General features: G+C 45.2%; 1 protein-coding gene across 1 annotated transcript in view; it reads left to right on the top strand.

Annotated features, from left to right (window-relative positions):
• KLHL29 (kelch-like family member 29) overlaps positions 1-23,006 on the top strand; it is a 71,972-nt gene that overhangs the window by 46,518 nt on the left and 2,448 nt on the right. The window contains exons 7-8 of the mRNA XM_009885309.1: positions 3,775-3,968; positions 13,213-13,357. Of these exons, the coding sequence (XP_009883611.1) occupies positions 3,775-3,968; positions 13,213-13,357 (339 nt within the window). The remainder of the gene's footprint in view (positions 1-3,774; positions 3,969-13,212; positions 13,358-23,006) is intronic.

Below are 23,006 nucleotides of genomic sequence, written 5' to 3'. Positions count from 1 at the left end.
AAGAGCAGGAAAGGAGGCATTGAACAAAATGAGTGAAGCAGGAGGAGGATCAGGTCCACAGATGAAATTCTGAGTGGAGAGTTGTGAAAACCAGCGAGGTTATGTCTGCCTGTGCTCTCTACAAGCCTGGGCTGTATATTTTGCTGGGTTCGGATCATTTGCCATGTCACGGGTATATACGTAAATCAGAGGATAGTGACAGCACAAGGGTCAGGTGAGACAGCAGTGCTCGGTGCACATGAAGTGGCAGGTGGGGACAGACACGTCCGTCAGGCGTGGAAAGCCTGATACCTGGAGCACGGCAGGGCCACGGACCGTGGGGTTGCAGGGACTGCTCTGGGGGCAGAAGGCGGCCTGCAAGGGCATCCACATAAAACCACACATGAGTGTAGCATGCAAGGACTGCAAAACCAGGCGTCAGTCACGTGAAAGGAGATGTCCTTAGCGTCTCAAGTTCAGCAGATTGGATGGGCTTGGTAGGCCCGTAGCCAAGGACAAGCATGGACACACCAGAACTGGAGGGAGCAGTGGAGGAGAGGGAAGAAAAACCTCTGCTTGGCTCAAAGCCAGCTCCCATTAAGTCTCCATCTATGGCTTCAAACAGGGGAATCAGATGCAAAGCTTGACTAATGGAAAGAGATCAAAGTGATTATTCTTTAAATCAGTTCCCTTCCCGCTGGCCCTTGAGCAGAGCCGCTGTTAAAGGCAGCCGAGGAGCCCCACCAGCACTAGTGGTGGTGGAGTGATGGCAATGCCAGAGATGACGCGACAGATGGGAAGGCCCTAGGGCAGAGAGGTAAAGCAGGTGTCATTATTTCCTGTCCTGGAAGGTTACAAAGATTCAACTTTATTCATTTTTAAACCAATTTAGTTAATCTGGTGCAAATCCTTGTGTGAACATATTAAGAGCTGACTTGAGATAGACCAAAATGATGGAAACCTGCCTTGCAGTGGGAGACTTAAGGAGCTTAGACTACTTAGTTTATCCCATAGAAGGTGAAGAGGTGACTTTATTATTTTCTGCAAGTCCATGTGTGAAAGAGAGAGATTTGATAGCAGACAGCTTTATAATCCAACAGGAAAAAAAAAAAACAAACCCAAACAAACAAAAAAACCCCTTACTTTCTGGTGGGTGGGAGCTGAAGCAAAACAGAGACTAGAAATCAGGTCTACAGTTTTGCAAGGAGGGAATGAACCAAAGGAAGAAATTCCCTGGAGATGGAGGGACTTGATGGACAGATGTCAGGAGCACTTGAAGGCACTGACTTCTGTTCTTCAGCCCCAGGGTAAGTTAGGCACTTAAGTATAAGAGGATTGCTTCACCCACCAGCCAATGCGAAACCCACGCTAGATGCCTATGGTAGGCGAACAAGGACTGGCTTCCACCTGCTTTATGGTTCACTGACTTTTTAAACAAAATGACCCTCAAGACAGGAGGTTTTTTAGGCTGCCCAACTTGCACGTCTATCCAGTAGATTTGCAGCCTTTGGCTTTCAGCAGATGAAGTGTAACTGGTCATTTTTGGTTTCCTGGTGGCAGATGAAGGAGGGTAGAAAAAAGAAAGATCAGTTCTGTTGCTGCAGAGCATAAAGAAAGAGCAGTGAAAAATGGGGTCTAGAGGACCTGAGGTCCCAATAGTGAAATTCATCCAGAAAAGGGTCTTTGAAATTTGAACCTTTTACCAGTATTCCTTTAGACGTGGTCCTCAACCACACCCAACCCACAGCAAATGTGAAGGGTATAACCCCTCCTTCCCAAAACTGTATTAGGAGGATGGGAAAGCCGTTGGCAGGAACATATCTCTCTTGGGAACTGTGGTACTTGTGCCAGCACTGGGGAAGGCAGCGCGGCTGCTCACTGTCCCGTCTCAGAGCACTTCCACTGGCCACAGATACTCCCAGTGCAAAGTCAGAGTGGATGGTGGGAGACAATACATATCAGGTGACAGATATAATTTATATCTTAGAAGCCAAGGAACTGGAAAGGCACGTTAGGTCAGGTTTTGTCAGCTCTATTTCTTTGCGCAGTTTTAACCAATTCTAATCAATTTCTTAACCAGCTTTTATTATACAATAAGGCATCAACAATTAAATTGCCAAGCCCCAGTTTACTACAGTTAGAAAAGTGCAACCCAAAAGCAGTGTATGAAACTGTTTATATTACGTGAGATTTTTTGCACGTCTGCTGGGATGGACATGAGTGCCGCCCCGAGTGCTGTGGGCAAATGCAGGAGTTGCAGCATGTGGTGCCTTTCCCGGAGGAGCTGCTTGTGCAGTCAAACATCCATCTGCAGGCTCGAGTTTGGTACCAAACATTAAGAATCAGCCTAATATAGGTGTGTCACCTTGAATGCTCCCAGCACCATGTTGTTTAATCTTGTTATATTTCTCCCCTTTGATCACTTTGTTGTAGATGAATTTAATTTCTCAGTAACTAATTTAGAGCATTGTAAATGGCAGTTTTCCGTGCTCATTATAAAGAACTTTCCGTACTTTTTTTAGTTAAAGTTTGCCTCCCTCTTGCTTTTGCTTCATTTTTATGAGTGTGTTAATTACTTTCAGTTATATTACTTGGAAACTCATTAATGCATTTTCATTAAGCACATTATTTTGTGCTGTTTCCACCATGTATATCTTTTGTCCCTTTTATTTTCCCCAAGTTCAGGCAGTGAGAATTTGAGGAACATGTTGCAAAGGGAGAATTCCCCTGTCACTAGATCTTCTTTTACAGATGGATACATGACCATGGATTCATTTCATATTTACATATTGCATATCACTAGTATTAAGAGCAAAAGCCCGGAATAGGTGATGAGGGCTTCTGTTCTTGCAGTCAACAATTTTGAATAATTGGTACGCAGGAAACTCCTGTTTGACTGAATGTGTCATTACGTGGAAATATAGAAGCCTAAAAATCACATTATTTTCCACTGTCTCCAAGACTCATTTTAGAGCAGCTATTTGGATCCCTGCCACATTATCTTTAAAAAAAATTGACGTCTGTACTTGTGACATTGTCTAAAATGAATCTTCATCCATGGATTATTAACTGCACATCCCTTATGGTCAATGGCTTAATTAAATCAGATACTGATGACCTTAAAACTAATTTAGCACTTTCATGCGTACTCTTTTCTGTTTGCTTCATGTCAAATATGGATGCAATGGTGAAATCTTACTCTGGCATTAACGTTTGCAGCATCCTGCAGTGAAACACAGTAGTTTGGTTTGCACAATGAAAATTAAATGGAAGCCACTCATTCTGGCACAATAGGTGCGTCTCTGGTCAGTTAACTGGAGTAAAAAGACCTATCGTGTTGCATTATGTTGTAGGTGAGATGTGTTCCACAAGCTGAACAACTGAAGTGTATTAACAGTTGCCTGCCTGCGGTTGCTATTGGATATCACTGCACTGATTTGCAAGAATAATCTCATTGTATACTCATTAATAGAAATTAATTAGTGGAAGACATCTCAACAAAGATGTCCTGAGTTTCTTTAGCTTAGACTATAATGAGATTTGAGAGGCATATACAGAAAATAGAACCATCTTTCTCTGGGCTTTTTTTAATGTTTTAAAACCTTAGAAAAAGTATTAATTACACTGTTAACCACATGGCTGAATTTGTAGGATGTTAAAAAAAATATGTTTCTACCTCTGCTTTTCTTCTGCCTGTCAACCTTCCTTTCTGTTATATCACAGCCTGCTTTCTCTGCCTGTCTATCCTGCCCAGCATTGCGTCATTTCCACTCACTCCGGTTGCTGTTGTCCTAGGTACGACACGATAACCAACCAGTGGGAGACCATCGCTCCTCTGCCAAAGGCCGTCCATTCGGCTGCTGCGACCGTTTGCGGTGGGAAGATCTATGTCTTTGGTGGGGTGAACGAAGCTGGCCGAGCTGCGGGGGTCTTGCAGTCCTACATCCCTCAGACTAATTCATGGAGTTTTATAGAGTCTCCGATGATCGGTAAGGGATGCGTGGTGGCAGAGTAAACCCGGATTATGACAGAAATCTTTGTGCTACAGGTATTTTAATACCTTTGCAGATAGCAAATGAGTTGGGGGGTGAGGGGAGATACATTTACAACACATTGGCAGGAATGCATGGTATATTTTACAATTATCTGGAAGGCAATTGCCACTCATTAATACAGCTAGTTATCAGCTAGAAGTGATGAGTTCAAAGTAGAGGAGAAAGGAAAGCAGTTATTAGATACGGACAACTAGTAATTTTAGATCCAAAAAATCACAAAGTGCAGTGAAACTTCATCCTGGCATCATGTGTTGCTCCATGCAGTTTTGCAACACTGCTCAGTTAATGGATTATTACTCATGGGTTTGCTAAAATGCCGCCTGTCCTGTGGGAAGTGGTGGTCATTCTAAATTGGGATTTATCAATCAATGGTGTCCAAAGGCATATGGTGCTTCAGAAACTGCAATCTCTGAGACATATAGATTATTAAAACTGTGTTTATTAGCTTATGATGCCCTCAAGCTAACCGAACATTTTACAGAATAAAGAGCAAGATGAGAAGCCAAACTTGCCACCCTACCAGCCAACGTCAGAGGTGCGGACTTCCTTCCAAAATTAGGATAGCGCTCAGAAGTTTGCAACTTATTTCCTTTTTTGTGGCGATTTGCACCCTGAGTGTTTAGGTTGCTTTTGGAAATGAGATTTAGCATTCAGCTTCACGAGGATGTTACTGCAGGGTGAGAGCTGACCTGAGCCACCTGCTCTGCACTGGGTGGCCATGGGCAGTCTTCAGTCTAGCTGTACTCGGGTTGCCAAAGAAACAGCGCTTATACAGTCATTGCAGAGAAGCTTCTTTGGGGTGGCTTGCTTTTCCATCCTAGAATCATAAAATCGTAGAATGGTTTGGGTTGGAAGGGACCTTTAAAGGTCATTGAGTCCAACACCCGCAATGAGCAGGGACATCTTCAACAAGATCAGGCTGCTCAGAGCGCCATCCAACCTGACCTTGAATATTTCCAGGGATGGGGCATCTACCACCTCTCTGAGCAACCTGTGCTGGTGTTTCACCATCCTAAACCTCTTAGTCACGTTGAAACAGTGACATGAGGTGCTTCATTTAAAAAAAAAAAAAGTCATGGTCTCATTATTGAGCTTGGTAGAGCAATAGGAGTAGCAAGTAATAAATTATAGAAGCACAGTTATAAGGTATTCAGGTAAGGCGTAAGCATATCCAGAAAGCTAAACTAAGCTGCTCTTTTTATTGTACCTTCTTACAATTATTGTGACTCTCTTCTTGGGGTTCCCTAGTAAATCAGGTCATGAGGAGCTGGTACAGCCACGGCTTTAGCCTCCCCTGTGCAGCCGGCGCTGCTGCTTTCCAACTCCCTCGCTGCTGTTTGTGTCCAGCCTAACATAACATGACATGCATATGATGCAGCATGAAGCACCCAGCGGGAGGGCGTTAACCGGCAAAAGTCATGTTTATGTAATACAGCAGCGCAAACAACCCTATTGCCTGGCTTTTTCCATCACGTGGCTACAGCTGCTGCTGTTCATTTAATCCACTAACTGACAGTATGAGATTTTCCTGTACTCACAGCGTATTGCAAAAATGAATGCATTATGCAAAGAGGTATTCTTTTTCCTTACCAAAATAGTACAAGTGCCACAGGAACTAAGAAATCATTCCCAGGGCTCATTATACTGTCTAGCAGGCGTCAACACCATGCGTGCTTGGAAAAAATCATCCAAACCATCCAGAGTTGGGTTCGTCATCCATTGTGCTAATGGATGTGTACTATTATTTCCTAACAAAAATATGTGAAAGACATTGGTGAAGTTAAAAGATGGTATTTATGTTTTCTTGGTGTAAGCAAAGTTAATTAGTTACGCTGAAGGCGTAAACTATATGATGAAATGCGGAGTTGCTGTGTGCCTTTGTTAGGAAATATATAACGTCAATTTATTTGCAAATAAAGTAAAATAACACAGAGCCTGAAAAAATGCACCCCGTGGAGAACGTCTGGGAAACTGAGCTGAAGCGATGGCTGATCATCATTGAGAGGCTGTGGGAATCCTGGAAATGTATTTGAATTTCTCCAGCCCTACAAGAACCATAGTATCACCTGTGTTTGTGAAGTATCCCCCAAGAACTGGATGCTCTGACAAGTGCAGTACAGTCAACATTTACCTAAAACAAAGAGGGAGTAGAAGGAGTCTTGGGGTGCTTTTTACAAAATGGAGCTGAGCTGAACCCTGTTAGGGTCACTGCTGGGGTGCCTTTGACAGCCTCACAGAATCACAGAATCACAGAATTTTCAGAGTTGGAAGGGACCTCTAGAGATCATCTAGTCCAACTCCCCTGCTAAAGCAGGATTGCCCAGAGCACATTACTCAGGACTGCATCCAGGCGGGTCTTGAAAATCTCCAGAGAAGAGGACTCCACACCCTCCCTGGGCAGCCTGTGCCACTGCTCTGTCACCCCAACTGTAAAGAAGTTTTTCCATGTGTTGGAACGGAACTTCCTATGTTCCAACTTGCACCCATTGCCCCTCGTCCTGTCACTGGGAACCACCGAGAAGAGTCTGGCTCCATCCTCCTTCAACCCACCCTTTAGATATTTGTAAGTAGTAATAAGGTCTCCCCTCAGCCTTCTCTTCTCCAGGCTAAAGAGTCCCAGCTCTCTCAGCCTTTCCTCATAAGGGAGATGCTCCAATCCCTCAGTCATCTTAGTTGCCCTTTGCTGGACTCTCTCCAGCAGTTCCCTGTCCCTCTTGAACTGGGGAGCCCAAAACTGGACACAGTACTATGCAGCCCAGGATTCCATTGGCCTTTTTGGCGACAAGGGCACACTGCTGGCTCATTGACAATTTACTATCTACCAGGACCCCCAAATCCTTCCCCTCAGAGCTAGTTCCCAGCAGGTCCACCCCTAACCTATACTGGTGCCCAGCATTCTTCCTCCCCAGGTGCAGGACCCTGCACTTGCTTATGTTAAACCTCGTTAGGTTCCTCTCTGCCCAGCTCTCCAGCCTGTCCAGGTCACGCTGGATGGCAGCACGGCCCTCTGGAGAGTCAACCACCCTTCCCAGTTTGGTATCATCAGCGAACTTGCTGAGGATACACTCTGTCCCCTCATCCAGGTCATTAATGAATATATTAAACAAAAAATTGGACCAATTGGACTCCTCGGCGACTGAGCCTTTTTGTGTTGATTTGTGAATTCTTAAGGTGGCCCTCTGAGCTAACTCAACTGAGATATCTGATGGCAAGTTGTGTTGTTTAAGATCACCCCAGAGATCAGTGAAAACTGACCTCAAATAGGACAGTGGATTATTTAAAAACCTCAAGCATGCTCACATATGCAACATTAGATGCAGGTATTGAAAGCAGCTAAGGTCTCTGGAGATTTTTAGACCGGTAGTACCTGTCTCAAGTCACTGGTATTTTATGATGGTGAGTTGAATGCAGCATGGCACACATTTGAACTCAACAGGCCCATTTCTTCGAAAGTGTTGTGTGCCAGCCTAACCCAAGGCAACACTGGCATCAACTGCAGCAAAGTGGAGGGTCATTTTTGGCTAATCTGAAGGGAGGTGAAGCAGGCTGGATACTGACATCCTGCCTGTGCAGAGGAGACACGGAGTGGGGACCGATAGCAAGTACACAGCTCAGCCCTTGCTCTCTTCTGCCTGAGTTTCTTCTAGGCAAAAGCAGCAAATTGACTCCCAGTTTCCATTTGTTCTTTAGCCTTCACCTGCCAGGAGGTGTTGGGACATGGATGCCTGCGTGCAGTAGGTATGACATTAGGCTCGCCAACACATTGCACATGGATGCTGTGGTAGCCTTTGGGCAGGTGTTGATTACACACATCCATGTTTGGAGATTCCATTCCAACATTCCAGGATGTCCTCCATCCTTTGCCCCAGTTCAGTTCTCCCTGCCTTTGGAGCTGGCAGATGTTCCTGCAGCAGCGCAGCCCACAGCTTGATATTCCTGGAGTAATGGAGCTTCCCAGAGCTTTCACATTGCATGTTTTTGATAAACCATTTCACACTTCCCCTTCTTGTGTTTTGAGCTTAAGAAGTTTGCTGCTGTCAAGCCGAAGTCCTACAAGAGTAAATGAGCCCAGGCTACATACTTGCAACACCTGCCTTTCCATTTCTTGCCAGGTTGTCCTACATAGCTCTGCTAAAAATGTATTTCACGTCCAGCTTCCTGAAGTTTGTCTTATTTAACAAGATGGCCACAGACATGCAGAAGTCAGTGACTGCAAGTAAACCTAATTATCTTGTCACTGCCTTTTAGTTCACCTTGTGACTTCATCCCAGGGCACTAAAATACACCCTTTTTGATACCATGAACAGTCAGTGTCTGTACTGGTGGAATTACAAGTTTTTATTAATGTTTCTGGACTGCAAGAAAATCAGTGCTTAATCATCTCCACTATTAAATTTTAAAATCCAGTGAGAACTGTGGGAACACAGAGGCCAAAGATCTATGAGCATTTCTGGTATCTAATCCAAGTATCTAGTTCCTCACCATAGCGTTTACTCCTGCAGTGGTATATCTGACCAAAGCGAGACATTCACAGAGCTAAAAATGCAAGAATTATCTGGAAAACAGCATTAGCAGCATCTGTGCATTTTTACTGCACTGTGCCATGGCTTATTTTGGTTAAAATGCATAATGATTCCCATGAATTTATTTTTAGACTTTGCAAGAGAAATCAGATGTATGTCTTGGCCTGTCTCTCTCCCCAAGGCCAATAGTTCAGGATCCATGTGTGGGTTTGGCCGTCTCTCACCTAGTGAGAAACGGCAAGAAAAAGCAATGAGTGTTTCTTCTCATCCTTCAACATATTTTTCTTAGTGTTTTTCCCACTACTGAGCTTGAATTTTTCATTCCTTTGTCTCACCCACTTCTCCTTCATATTTGCCATATCCTCTATTCAGAATGGTTTTTTCCACTCCTTGATGTGTTCCCCTTACACATACTCTGCCCTCTACCCAGCAAAGTCAGTATTTTTGTGTTTGCCCTTTAGCAGGTGTCTTTCCCTTTCACTTCCTACCCGTTTCATTTGTGTGGCCGTGCTTTGTCCAACTCTCTTCGGTTCATCAACATTTTGCCTGTAAATTTGGTGCTGAAATCGCCCCACGATGGCAGGTGGAGCTTTGGCATGGGTCATCCCCCACCACGCATACACGAAATGCAGTGTTTGCAAGTGAGGACGCTCAACTTTGGGGTCTCTGAGGATGGTTTGCTCAAGGGTCATTGGGGGAACCACAGGGCTCTGCGACCGGTTGTGTAGTTATGAGAAGTCAGCTAACAGGAGAGCACTGTGCCAGAAGAGCTAACATCTGAGACCCTGCTGTTAATTGCAATATTTGCACTTTGGCCTCGCAAGCTATGTTAAGGATCAGACCGCAGTCTCCCGGCAGCCGAGGGACGTTATCTTATCCATTACTATGCCATTCTTGAGCTTGTCTGCATAGTATTCAGGGAAGGGAAGAGGCAGTTACTATTAAAATAGATTTAGTTTCTATTAACTAGTCTCCTTTCTCCAGCTGCTTCATCATGTGCATCAACACCCCCCCACCGGCCACCCGCGCATGCAGGTTGGCATTGTATCTGGACCGGTGGCATGCCCGCATTTCTTCCTCCTGATGAAAATGTTCGACTAGCTTGATTTTAATAACCTTTTTCCATATGAAGTGCTGCTGACATTCATTGTAATGCCACTTCAGTCTCTGACCGAGTGCTTTACTGGAAGGCAACATAAGATCTTTAAGCAATCATGAAAGGGAAAGCAGAACTGTGCTACTTGACCATATAATGTACCGAGAGATACGAGAGCCATGAAACACATCACAGACAGCACGCTGTCATTATTCAGTGAGAACACCAGTAGGTTAAATTATCAACCCCATGTGAAGTACACCTCCGGCTCAAGGATTGTCGTTGAGTGCATACCCCTTCCCGCAATGACCTGTCACGAGAATAGAAATACTTGCATATTTTCCTGTGGCAGCAGCAAAGGAGAATGATGTTATGATGTTATCCACTTGGAGAGAAGAGTACCTTTTATCTATTAGTTCCTTTACATTTATTCTGCCTTTTAATCTCAAGTGTGCTTGCTGTCCCGGACAAATCCCATTTAAGATTTTCCAGCCTGAAATGGATTACTATATCCGACAGCCCCAACAGTTGAATTTTGGAGGGGAAAGGAGGCAGTTCCTCTGTTGCAATGCTTCCTCTCCCCTCTCTTCCTTCCCCCCAGCAGAATTCTGAAATAACCAATGTCCCCACTGTATGCCACAGTAAGCCTCTGACGCACAGGAGATCATGTTCATGCCCAGTAGCTTTGACCAAAAAGCCCAACCAGAACATGTTTTTACAACATTAGGCTCCCTGACCACCCGCCTTGCACTATAAGCATGCTAAGGACTGAGAGCAGCGACAGAAGTTGGAGTCTCCTGAGTGTTTGCATGAGGTTACCAAGCCCTGGAAAGGACAACAACCTGGGAAGAGTGTGGGTATCACCCGGGATGAAGTAAGGGTAAAGACTGAAGGTGGTCATCCACACCTAGGTGGCAGGAATGACAGCTTGAGTTTTCCAAGCTCCGCATGTCCATGAACAATTTCTGCCTCCATGGTAACAAAACAAAAATAAAACCCACTGTTTTCTCTCTACCTGTCTCTGGAGGGGTGTCCCTCGTGTCTGTCTGCCGTATCTTCATCAGGATCAAGATACTGCTTGCTGCGAACTTCTCTCTTCCTGAAAGGAAGAGCAGAGATTTCTCTGTTTCTCTATCTCAGGCTTACTTCATACCAATTTATGAAATTGTAGCTAAGGCGAAAAGCAGTGAAAAACTAGAAAGGTGATGTATTGAAAAATTGATGAAAATCAAACACAATTGCCTCTTAAAAAAAAAAAAAAAAGAAAGAAAAAGAATATCAGACTGTCTGCCTATTTAAAAGAAAGAAAGAAAAAAAGTCACTGTAAAAATAACCAAGGGGTTTCCCTCTCTTTCTTTAACAAAAAGGAACGTGAAGTCAGTGATTCACTCTCCTGAGAAGTCACTGTTCTGCCTTGAGGGAGCCCCAAATAATTTCCCTGTGAGATTTGGGAGCTGAGTTCTTTTTTTATCCGATAGTTTCATTCTTCTGCAAAACAGTGCTAGTCAAAGAAAAAAAAAAAAAACACAGGAAGATGTGATAATTAAATATGGAAAATTTCTGATGAGTGTCTTAACTGGAAAAAATGTCACATATGCAAGTCTGATTTGGAAAGGGATGCGAGACGGGTTGTTAGGACAGATAAGTCTTTCTGATGAATTATAGTGGCTTAGCGGCACTGAGAAGAAACTGAATACTCCTTGTTCTATTTTCTGGATGAATTAGTTTCTTCCCATCTGTTCCCAAGGATCAGTGACATTTTCCTAATACATACGTGGTTTTTTGACATGTGCCTGTAGATACCCAGCGTAACAGGAGCCCAACTTTAACCCATAACTTGTTTTGTCTGTTTTCATGCTGGGTGCTGCAGCCCCGTATGTCCCCCTGGGCATGCACCGATGTGGGGTGAGATGAACTGTGCCAGACCACCCCATGGCCATGCTGGAACAGAAGCAGACACCACAAAACCATTATTTTCCTTCTAGTTTAACCAGTTCAAAGCCCAGTTAAGGAAATGATCTCTCCTCTGGAGAAATTCATCAGCTGTTGCTTAACTCGTGTCAAATTAAATCTCTTGTTAAATATTGAATGGAATAAGGTGGTTTTTACAAGAACCTCAGGGTTACGACGCCAGCTGTGCGAGAGGTAAGCAAATGCCAAAAGTAAAGCTGCTGGAGCTGCTTTAAGGCCATCTCTTTCCATGTTTGTAAGAGGACACAGTCATAGTGTTATAGACCTGGGAGGAACCCCCTTCAACGTTGCGCAGGGGCCATTACCAGAGATGTAAGAGTGTAGTAAAGATGATATTGCACCTCCTCTCCAGCGCGCTGCCTTGACTGCCTGCACTCGGGAGGAGGGTTGCCGGGGCTGAAGCTGGCAGGACCGTGTTCAGGCTGATTCTCCACTGGAGACACAAGAGAATCACTCTTTTCCGAGCATAGAAAAATGCAGATTTTGAAGAGGCTTTAACGTATAGCTACATATGGATAATTTTTATAGAAGTGTCGCTGGACACCAGCGTAGCCACCCAGGAAATGTCTGCTTCGTGCCCCAAAGAGCTTAGGCACTTGCTGCTTAGAGAACTGGTTGTGAGGCTTATTTTAGCAATGTATTTTCCCATCTTTTGTTCCCAGACACTGCTGATTGGTTTCACTGAAGTGTTGATTAAAAAAACCTGTATCGCATCAAGACAGACACCATCATGAGAAATTTCAGCCCAACTGGCTCATATTTAATAATGTGCATATGGTGTGCTAGCAGCATAAGGGACAAGTCAACTAATTAAATTAGAATTATTTTATTTGATAATTTATGGTTAGTTTTAGCAATATTTCTAATAATGCCACAGCTAACGCAAGAATTTTAAAGCATCCTTTGAAACTCTGATTGAACTTGACGTAGGATAAGGTACTTGAGCAATTTGAAACCCCAATCTCACATAGTTCGTTGCTAAAATACAGAACTGCTTGGAGGTACGCACACATCTGAAAATAAAAATGCAGGTGAATTTATGAGACAGATGAAGCGGGGGGGGAGGGGAATCAGGTCTCAGAAAATCTTCTGGATTATGTGGGTGACCTTCCCACAAGCCAAAGCAGAATACAAAAGAGAATCAACTATTGGATATTATTAGGGGTGTCTCTGCACTGTGGGTTTCTTCTGTACTTAGCTGCTGCACAGGCATGGAAGCATCTGAGTTAAAATTTGAAGCAATTCAAAATTCTGAAACAACTTGACATCTTAATTTCATATGTAAGAGTGGAGCTTTCACGGTGACTCCATTAGGCTTCGGGAGAGGATAATTGTGCTTTACCAGTTTAGCGGGAGGTGCGTACTGGGGCATGAAGGACTGATGAACTTTAAAAGTGCCTTTGAGAACTTGGAGAGAGAAGAACAAAACCAGGAAATGTTTCCTCATTTTTCTTTCCTTTTTTTTTTCCCTAGCCTCGGAGGTTTAGAGAGACGTGACTTATCTATAAATAAGGGGAATGTATAAATAAAAAAAACAGTCTCCAAACCTGAGCCTAAAACTGATCTCAGTGTTGCTTTCCATTGACAGATAACAAATATGCTCCTGCAGTCACTCTCAATGGGTTCATCTTTATTCTTGGAGGAGCTTATGCACGAGCAACCACCATCTATGACCCAGAAAAAGGCAATATTAAAGCAGGTCCCAACATGAACCACTCCAGGCAGTTCTGCAGGTGAGAAAAAACATTAAAACTGAATTACTGGTGCCTTAACATTTTCTGCTGATAAATAAGCTAATACTACCTAACAGTGAAGGGGACAGGGGAAGGGAGGTGTGTACCATCTGGGGGTTTGCCTCATCTCCTTTTTTATACATGTTCAGGGACACAGCAATTTCCCAAAGTGCACGTCCAGGACCCTGCTATGGTTCATGCGTGTCTTCACATTCAGGCGTGATGGATCACGGGGAGGGACGTGTGTTGGGCTCCTCCAGCAGACTACAGGAACGCTGTTTTCCTCAGTTTGCCATGTGTAACCGGAGGATGATAAATACCCGCTGTAGGAGAGGCCACCATAATGTGGAACATGATTTTGCTAACTAGCTAAAAGAACCTTGAAAGAAAAAAAAATACTGAGTAAGCACCACACACTGATATTAATTATTATTTATTACGTGCTTTTGATTGCTTTTTGGGCTCTCTTCCCCGATCCCAGTCACAGGTTTAACAAACTTCCCAAATTGGCTGACAAAAATAAAACTTGGCACCCATCGCAGGTACTGGCAGCACTTAAAGGCCTTTTAAAAACTATTACATGGCTGTTACAGAAAGATGGGCTTGTTTCAGGCTTTAAAACAGCGCCAGCCCCTCGCAGAGCAGACCTGCGCTGGGGACTGGCTGAACTATCGGTTTCACGGGGAAAAGCCATGGCTGGTCCTGCACGCTGCCGCGGGCGCTGGGTGAGGGTTTGTTATCGGTGTTCGATGCAGCAGCGTCTTGAGGCACTGAGCAAAACCAGGGTGGAGGGGTTGTGCCGGGGCAAAACACCGGCCGAGGTGGGAGGGATGGCAGCAACGGGGCAGCAGCCGGGCACACAATGGACCCGCATCTCCAAAATGTTCAGCCAGCAGCTCTGCTCTTTGCCCAAGGGGTGTCCATGCGCCCCATCCTACGGTTGAAAAACACCTCCGTGTTTTAACTTGTTGCATTTAACATTTCACATTGGTGGAAAAAATTCCTTCTTAAGAAAGCATGTCCGGTTTCTCTTTTTTTGCTGGTTTTTTTTTGTTGTTGTTTTCTCCTTTTTTCTCCTTTCTTTTATTAATTTAAGGAGCGCCCTCTCTTGGCTGCTGAAGCATATTTTGTTGTAAGTAAAGGGGTCGAAGCAGCCGGCTCCATCCAGGGTGGCTGCGGCCGTGTGTGTCCTGTGCTAGGGTCAAGTCTTCCTTGTCCCTCCGCGCTAGAAGGAGGCAAAGCAGGATGAGGAGGAGCCTGCAGTGCTCAGGCAGCTGCCAATGATATTTTTCTCCTGAAAACCAGAAATAACTGGTACGATGCAGCTTAGGATTAGAGCCCTAACCAGTAAAATGAAACACGAGGGACTTGTACATTTAGTACATTCCCATATTGTCCCATAGAGAGAGACAAACTGCTCTTTGAACGTCTCTATTTTGTAAAACATAACAAAAATCTGTTAATTATGCATCTGGAATACACTACAAGAGAAATTGCATAGTCGTGGGTGATTTCAACCAGAGGCTGTTGGCTGAGCATCTCACCCAAAAACTTCCCAAGGTTTCCAACGTGAAGGGATACTTTGCTCTGCACCCTGCTGAAGGGAATCCAGTGGGAGACCTCGTGATGGACCAAGGAGAGTAAACCCGTAACCTAAATATTAGCTGCTGCTTAGGCACTGTAATAAACTGGCTTTGCTTAAGCAGAATATGACAACCATCAGTAAAAAGTAACTTCAGACTTTTAATTATTTTTTTTTTTCCAAAGCCTAAACCAACAGTGGACTGGAAACCTACATTTATAGTGGGATAGTCACCAAAAAAAGGAACAGTTCCGTACATCCTGATTGGATGCCAAAAAAGGCACACTTTCAAAAATTCTTGAAGATGCTGGGGAAAATATTTACGCCAAAAAGAAATGTAAAACCTATGACAAAAAAAAAAAAAAATCAGCATGTATGGAAACAGAAAAAATGGGAGGTTTGCAGTAACAAATAGGTTAAAAACTGGCTGCTGCTACAGGAGGCTGAGGGAACCAGGGAAGTAGTGAAGGCTAAGAAAGGCATTTTAAACCTTTTGGGATCAAATTTGTAATTTTAATCAGTTATAAAACCGTTGCTGACAAGGCTGATGAGGTAGCAAAGTGTAGCACAAACCAGTCGGATGGGTATTTCTCATCTGTATTCAGAAGGGCGCAAGAAGGTTTGGTTCCATATTTTGCTGCGAGGGAACCAGAAGCGGTCAGCGTTGGCAGCAAGAAAAAATGTGAACGAAAAAGGTCAGAAATTAAGTTCTCAAATCAGGCAACCCGGCCGGCTTGGATGCCGGTGTCTTTAGAGACTTCACTGAGAAGCTGTTTGAACCACTAATGTTGATTTTTAATAACTCTTACAGTGCAGGATGGATCAGGGCACTGCCGAAGTGTTTCCATATTTTGTAAAGGTGAAAGGGAGAATTTTAGTGCAGCAATTAATTTTGCAAAGTACCAACATCAGGCCACGTGGTCTCACTTAGCCTGATATTGGTCCTCTGCAAAATACCAGAGTGGTTAATTTGGGATTTCATCAACAAATAACTAGATACTAATAATACAATGAACAGCAATCAATGCGCTTTCCTGGGAAATGGGTCTTGTTAAAGCGACCTGTTGTGTTTTGCTTTTTGGGGGGGAATTTGGTTCTTTGTTTTGGTTTTTAATGAAACATGCCTGGCTGCTAAAGACAACTGTGATGCTATAATATACTGCGATTTCTCCAAGGTATTTGGCTGGTATTATATGGAATTAACAAGGCACACATTAGAGAGATTAAATCTGACATCTCAAAATGTAGTTGTTAATGAGAAGATATCATTGAGCAAGGCCACTGGTAGCGAGCGTTGATTCTTCTTCAATGCTATTTAATATATCTACCAACAATCCAGGTAGTAGAAAAACTCCCCTGGTAAAGGTTGCAGGTGGTATAACATTTGGTGGGGAAAAAAATAGTACAGAAGGAGCTATTCTAGCCAGTTACCTGCATGTCTCAGTTAGACGGTCTCAAGCTAGCGGCAGACTTTTAAAGGCAAAGTAATACATGGAGGAGGCAGAGTCATGAGCTGTACCTGCGTAGCAGCCCTGCTGCCCTTGGAAAGGCAGGAACTTGGAGGAGGATGTAAAGGAGAACACTCAGACGTACACAACATGAGCTCTCATCCCAATGCCGTGGATAAAAGGTCAGTGCAATATTGGATATATCATATAAGCCTTAACACCGAAATGAAAACAAGTTGAAGCTGGGAAGAGAGAGTGCTGTTGAATACGGCGTCGGCGAGACGAATGCAGGTCTTGGATCCACGCATCAACATGCGGAAATATTGGCAGAAGTTCAAAGCTGCAAAAAATGACCCCAGGTTGCAAATCAGATCTTTGACGTGAAATTTGAGGAGTTTATCAAAGAAAGGCTGAGAGGTGACTTGATCACTGGGAGCAAATGGAAAAGCTTTCAGTCTTGCAGACAAAAGCATAGCAGGTTACACAGGCTAAAAAGTCAAGTTACACATCTCAGCCTTGAAGTGAGGCACTTTCCCAACAGCAAGGATAATTAAACAGTGAACTAGCAAGGGAGGGGGCGAAGTCACCAACACTCGGTGTCCTTAAGAGGAGATTAGATATGTTTCCAAGAGAGATACTGCCTGGGGAGAAGTCCATGGCCTGCGTATACACAAGCTCAGATTAACTGAGCGCAGAGATCCTTTCTGACCTTAGTCTATGAATCTATAAATTCCTCATTCCAGTCATTAGCATGGATCACAAAAAACATGGTTTAAAAGCAGCAACATAAACAACTTAAAAATTAACTGCGTGCTATTGATCTCCTCTCACCAGGAATCACTCGATACCAAATTTGCTGGGAAAAATCTTGACCGCATCACTTGTATTTTTATCTGCACTGTTTCTACATGTTAGTGACAAGGGAGCGTGATGGCTTCAAGCACGGGGATGTGTGCGTGACATTCCCCGCATGTGAAAAATTAAAGGTCCATTCAAATAGTTTTAATATCAAGTTAAATTACTTTTAATGAAAAATGAAAAATAAATGGTTCAGGTATCCAGCTCACAATCAACAGAAGAGCGAATTGAGCATCATTTTCAGATTAAGCCCGGCCTGATGGAAGTCAATAGGAAATTTGTGTTGGCCTAGAATTAACCCTTTGAGGGATGGTGCCAAATCAGCAAAGAGCTATAATACGCCTGAAGTGTTTTAAAATTCACTGAGAGTTCAGGCGCAGATCTTGAACACCTTCCATGCGACACATGAGGGAAATATTTGACGTTTCCCAAACGTTAGGCAGGTGTGTCCCGTTTGCCACGTGGACCCCGTCTCGGTTTGGCAGCCCCTGTTCGTTTGCGGGATCTTTGGAGGTGGAGGTGGCAGACAGGGATGAAGAGCCAGGATGATCACACCTTGCTCTGCCGAACACCTACTGCCAGAAGGACTTGCAAAAACATCCCTCCCCTCCAGCGCTGGGCAGCCCTCCCTCTGCAGGCAGGCGCTCTCCCCTCCCGCCATGCCCTTCACGGGTTTATTTTTCCGCGAGCAAAAAGAATACTGAATGCGTTTCGGTGCATGATTAAAAATTCCATATTCTGCTTGCTTAGGATGCAGGCGGCGTGCAAACAGGCGTGTGCTACAGAGAGCCTCCACGGGGCAACAGCGGCAGCATGATGGTGCCAGCAATAATTCCACAGCAGCTAATTTAGTACCAGCAATTCCCAACAGACACCAGAAAAGCATTTTCTTCCTCCTCTTCTGACTGCTAACCAGTAAGATTTATTAGATGGTTCTGCCGAATGGAAATCTTTAATAAAACTTCGACTCGGGCTGAACAGCACAAAACCAGGGTCGGTTTGTGGATTTTTTTTCTTTTTTTCCCCCTCTTCTTTTTAAATAAGCCCTTGTTCTTGAACAGCGAAGCACGGTGACTCCTGTGCTTAACTACGAGGCATTGCTAATGTACGGCACCAGCCGCAGACTCCCCCAGCTGATTCCTTTCCTCATTGCAAAGTTTGTGGTAACTCCAGGCACTGGAAGGGGTTAGAGCAGAGCTTGTTTGGACTGATATTCCCAGGTGAAGCTATTACAGAGCACAGTTCCTTAATGGCCGCGCGTTTCTCAAGCCCGCAGACGTAAAGGCTGCTCTGTTCAGCATGCAGCATTTGCAGCTGGAAGTGTTTGTGGTCCAGAAGGGAAAACCAAAAATCTTCCAGCATATCTGGAAAGAGACATGTGGCTGGGACTATGCTCCACGGACAGCGATGAGAACTGCCACACCAAACTAATAGCAATAATTTCTGTAGCAGTTCATGACATAAAGGATTTTGGTGTGCATCAAAGCGTAACTGATACAGACAGAGCACTTGGGCCGTTACTGATGTGCGACGGACTTTGGAATAAAACATTGCTGTTTTTCAGCAACAAGTAACGATGCCACATGATGGTTTTGGATCATTAGCACGGGAAAGTGCTCACGGAACAGGGGAGAATACAACTGGAGCTTGGCCAAGACACCCACACTAATAATACCACTTCAAGAAGTGGCATGATATCCTCCTAATTGACCATGACTAATCTGGACCCTCATTTATCCATCTCATTGTAAAGATGACACCTCTGGCAGCACGACACGGCCACCCGAGCTCCAGCCCTCTCAAACATAACCACCCGGCTGCCAACCCAGCCGCAAACAACCCCGCGGGTTGTCAGCACCCCTACCGCACTCAGGATGACTCTTTGGCACCCTGAGCATCACCGCCCATGGAGATGGCGGCGGTGTCTTTCACTCTGGCGTTGCAAACTCGAAGTTTCACTAAAAGGTCCCTGGTTTAAGGAAAAGCTCACGGGGTGCTTGCAGCTCTGCCCAGCACCGCACCAAGGCGCTTCCTGTGGCAGCGGGTACCCTGCAGGCTTCTCTTAGCCTACTGCTTACTCCGTCCAGGTGGTGAGCATCGTTCAGTTCCACCTCCAGGAAAACCTGCAGGCATCCCTTATCCTAGCGCTTACTCCGTCCAGGTGATGAGCATCGTTCAGTTCCACCTCCAGGAAAACCCTCCTGAAATCTTAGGGCAGGAAGGAAATTCATCCGCTACTAAACGCAGGGATTTTTTTTCTTCTTCTAACCAGATTCTGTGTCTATATCGAATTGATAATATTTAATAACCTTTATGGAACTGCTCCAAATAAATTAGTGAGTGCATGTGCATGCATAGGCAGGAGTGAGGAGGGAGAGGAGCTTTGTTTGTGGACTCAGAAGATACTAAGTTTCAAGGAATCAAAACAACATGCTAATTCAGCTGTTTCAAATCTCTTTTACAACCCTAGACATTATAATACAGGATTTTTAATTGTTTTTCTTTTTATACATTTCCTGATAAGGCTGATATGATCTTTAGGGCTAAGCAGGAAATTTTAAAATAATAATAATCAAAATTAACGAATGTTGCTGGTAGTCCCACTTCTTGGTGCTATGTCTTGCCATCACGACTGGGAGAGAGCAGGGCTGGAGCAGGAGCTCCAGGCTCTCGGCTCTCAAACCCTACAGAAAAGGGGTGCTGACATCCTCCACTTTGGGTTGCTCCCAAAGTACTGCACATCGGGAGACTTTCACTGTAAGATGCTTCTGAATGAAAAGTGGAGGGTCCATAACACTCTTGGGGGGAAGGTGGCCACCAGACCTACAGCAGCTGAGCTGATTGAGGAGGGCCCCAGCTGAAAGCGCCACCAGCTGGTGTGTGCTGAGCCCTGGTGCTCCATGCCTGAGCTGGAGCATGAGTGGGTTTCCTCACAGGTGATTAAAAGTTGATTAAAAAGCAATGCAGAGTCAAATGCAGCAATGAAGGCAAATCAGATCCTGAGCTGCATCTGCAGCGGCGTTACTAACCGAGACAGAGATGTGATCATCCCACTGAATGTTTGTCAGGCCACACCTGGAATACTGTGTCCAGTTTTGGTCCCCAGAATTCAAAAAAGATGTGGACAGACTGGAGAGGATCCAAAGGAGAGCCACGAAGATGATCAAAGGGCTGGAGAACCTGTCCTGTGAGGAAAGACTTGAAGGAATTAGGTCTCTTCTCCCTGGAGAAGAGAAGGCTCAGGGGAACCTCATCACAGTATGCGAGTACTTAAAGGCTGGCTACAAGGAGGACAGAGGCTCTCTTCACAAGGAGACACGTGGAGGAGACAAAGGGCAACAGATACAAGCTACACAAGGAGAAGTTCCATCTCAATATAAGGAAGAAATTTTTTACAGTGTGAATAGTCAGTCACTGGGACAACCTCCCCAGGGACATGGTGGAATCCCCATTGCTGGCGGTTTTCGCAATGAGATTGGACAGAGTGCCAAATAATCTCATCAAGGCTCCCTTTCCTACAAAAGATTGGACCAGATGCTCTTTCAAGGTGCCCTCCAGCCTGGGCCGTTCTATGAGTCTATGATTGGCTTTGTCCATCAAGTCATTTAATGGCCAGCTGTCAGAGAGGGATCTTCTCTGCCACCTCTTTGCTCAAGCTGGGGAAGGGCCACAAGGTGGACAGGCAGAGAGGAGATTTAAAGGGCGTTCAGATTACACAAGCACTCCAGCCGTGGACAGCCAGGTCCCCACCAGTGCCCCTCAGCCTCGTTGGGAGTGTGATTCATAGCTTAGTGGAGGTCAGCAGATGGACCAGAGTAGCGATGGCAGTGTTGGAGGACAGTCAGCATGATCCTCTGACACTGCTCATGGTTTGGGCAATGAAGGATGCCCTGGCACCTCGGGTGACGCCGCTGCAGGGCTATGGGTGAGGCCTCTCTCGTAAGCAGCAGGAGTTACCCAGGGAGCAGAAAGCAGGGTCGTTAGCCTGCCGGGTAGTAATTTGCAAAATACTGAAATGTATTTTCCTGGAAGGATTGGATGAAGTCACCTCCATTTTGATGCCGATCACCTTCACCCCGGGCGTGCTGCTGGAGAGGTGGGGGTCCCGCTGCTCCTTAGCTGGGGAGGTCGCTGCCCCCGAGGCTGCTGGAGGGTTTGCGTCCCCGCAGCGAGGCTCTGCGCCGCAGAGATTCCTTCCTTCCCGCGCTCTGACAGCCTGTAATCATTTTATCTCTCAGGATTAATGGCACCGAGCAATAAACTCGTATCCTAATTATTGTAATTATTCCTTTCTTTGTACATCAGCCTTGGTAACGATGTTTTTACAGCTGATGGGATGGAAGGGAGGGGAGAAAAGAAATATTGTCACAGTAATGAAGAGAGAGCAATAAGCATACTCCTTTCCACTCACTTTCCTCAAGGTTTTAGAGCCCACTTGAGTTTCCTATTCCCTCAGGTCCCAGAAATTAGCAGTGATTGTCCTAATACCGCAAAGTAGCAGCAATCTAGGACTAAATTCCTAATTGATCTTAAGTACCTACCTGCCACTTTAGCTCCAGAGGTACCTGAATGTCTCCAAAGTCCCCTGCACACACAAGTACCCGCTGCGTACTTAGAGCTGCCTCTTCCTTGCTAGCAGGAGTAGCTCACTGTTTTTCTTAACCTCAGGCATGACTCACAAGCTAAGCGTTATGCCAGTCTTATCTACGGGAATTTTTGTACGGAGGGGGCAGAAGCTAATCACCATTTAAAATTCATACAGTCTTTCAGAGGGTGGAATTCGGCATCAGTTTCTTCCCCGATGCATCAGCACCACGATGGGAGGCTACAGCGTCGAGCCGCTTGTCTCAGCCGCTGGCTATGAATTTCATTCAGTGCTGTAGCCCAGGTGCTGGAGAACAGGAGCAACGTTTCACCACCCGCTGTAACCCCTAATCGAGAGCGTGGGCTGGGGAGGAGCCCAGAGCCAGAGCCTTCGGGGAAGGTGTGCGTGGCTACTCAGCTGCTCCACGGCGGCGGCAGCTCCGGCTCAGAGTAGCTGCTAGTAGACATGCCACAGAGGAGACTTGACAAGAAGAAACGTGGACAGCTAAGATACTACAGAGGAATTTGTAAAGCCCCCATGTCCCCATTTAGATGCCTAAGGGGGTAGCGGGCACTTAAGGCCGGACTTCAGCGATGCAGCACACCACACAGCCAGCTAGGAAGGGCTGGTGGTTGCTTGGCTTCTGTTCCCGGGGTCACCTGCAGCATAGACGGAAAGGTCTTCGCACAGGGTCCTCCCTCTGTCCATCCCCTTCTTCTCATCCAGACCAAATGCTCCATGCAGAGCAGTCTCGTCAGGTAACGAGCAGTAAGTATTAGACAGGCCCCGTATGTAGGTGGTGAAAGCCACGAAGGTCCTCTCTTGTGCTGGTGTGAGGTGCTGTCATCTGTACCAGCATGTCCACACCAGAAAATTAAAACTTAGCTGAGGCCATGCGTGGGCACTGAACCTTGATCATCAGCGCTGCTGGGACCAGCCCCAGGCTCTGTGCTCCACACTGGTGTTTCATTTAATTGCCCACTATTGATAGTTCTGCAGCCACATCTTTCTTGGGGATCTTTTTGTTGTTTGGGAGTTTGCTTGGTTTTCCCACATCACCCAACCAAATTGCTAAATTAACCCATTTGCTTTTTTTTTTTCCCCCCGGTCAAACTTTGAGTAGGGATACTCTTTTAATGACTGAGCAGCATTTCACTAGAGAACCAAGGTAACAAA

The sequence above is a fragment of the Charadrius vociferus genome, unplaced genomic scaffold (genome assembly GCF_000708025.1).
Source record: "Charadrius vociferus isolate BGI_N301 unplaced genomic scaffold, ASM70802v2 scaffold173, whole genome shotgun sequence".
NCBI classification, from domain to species: domain Eukaryota; kingdom Metazoa; phylum Chordata; class Aves; order Charadriiformes; family Charadriidae; genus Charadrius; species Charadrius vociferus.
The sequence above is the reverse complement of the archived record's forward strand: the minus strand, read 5'-3'. Positions and strand labels throughout refer to the sequence as shown.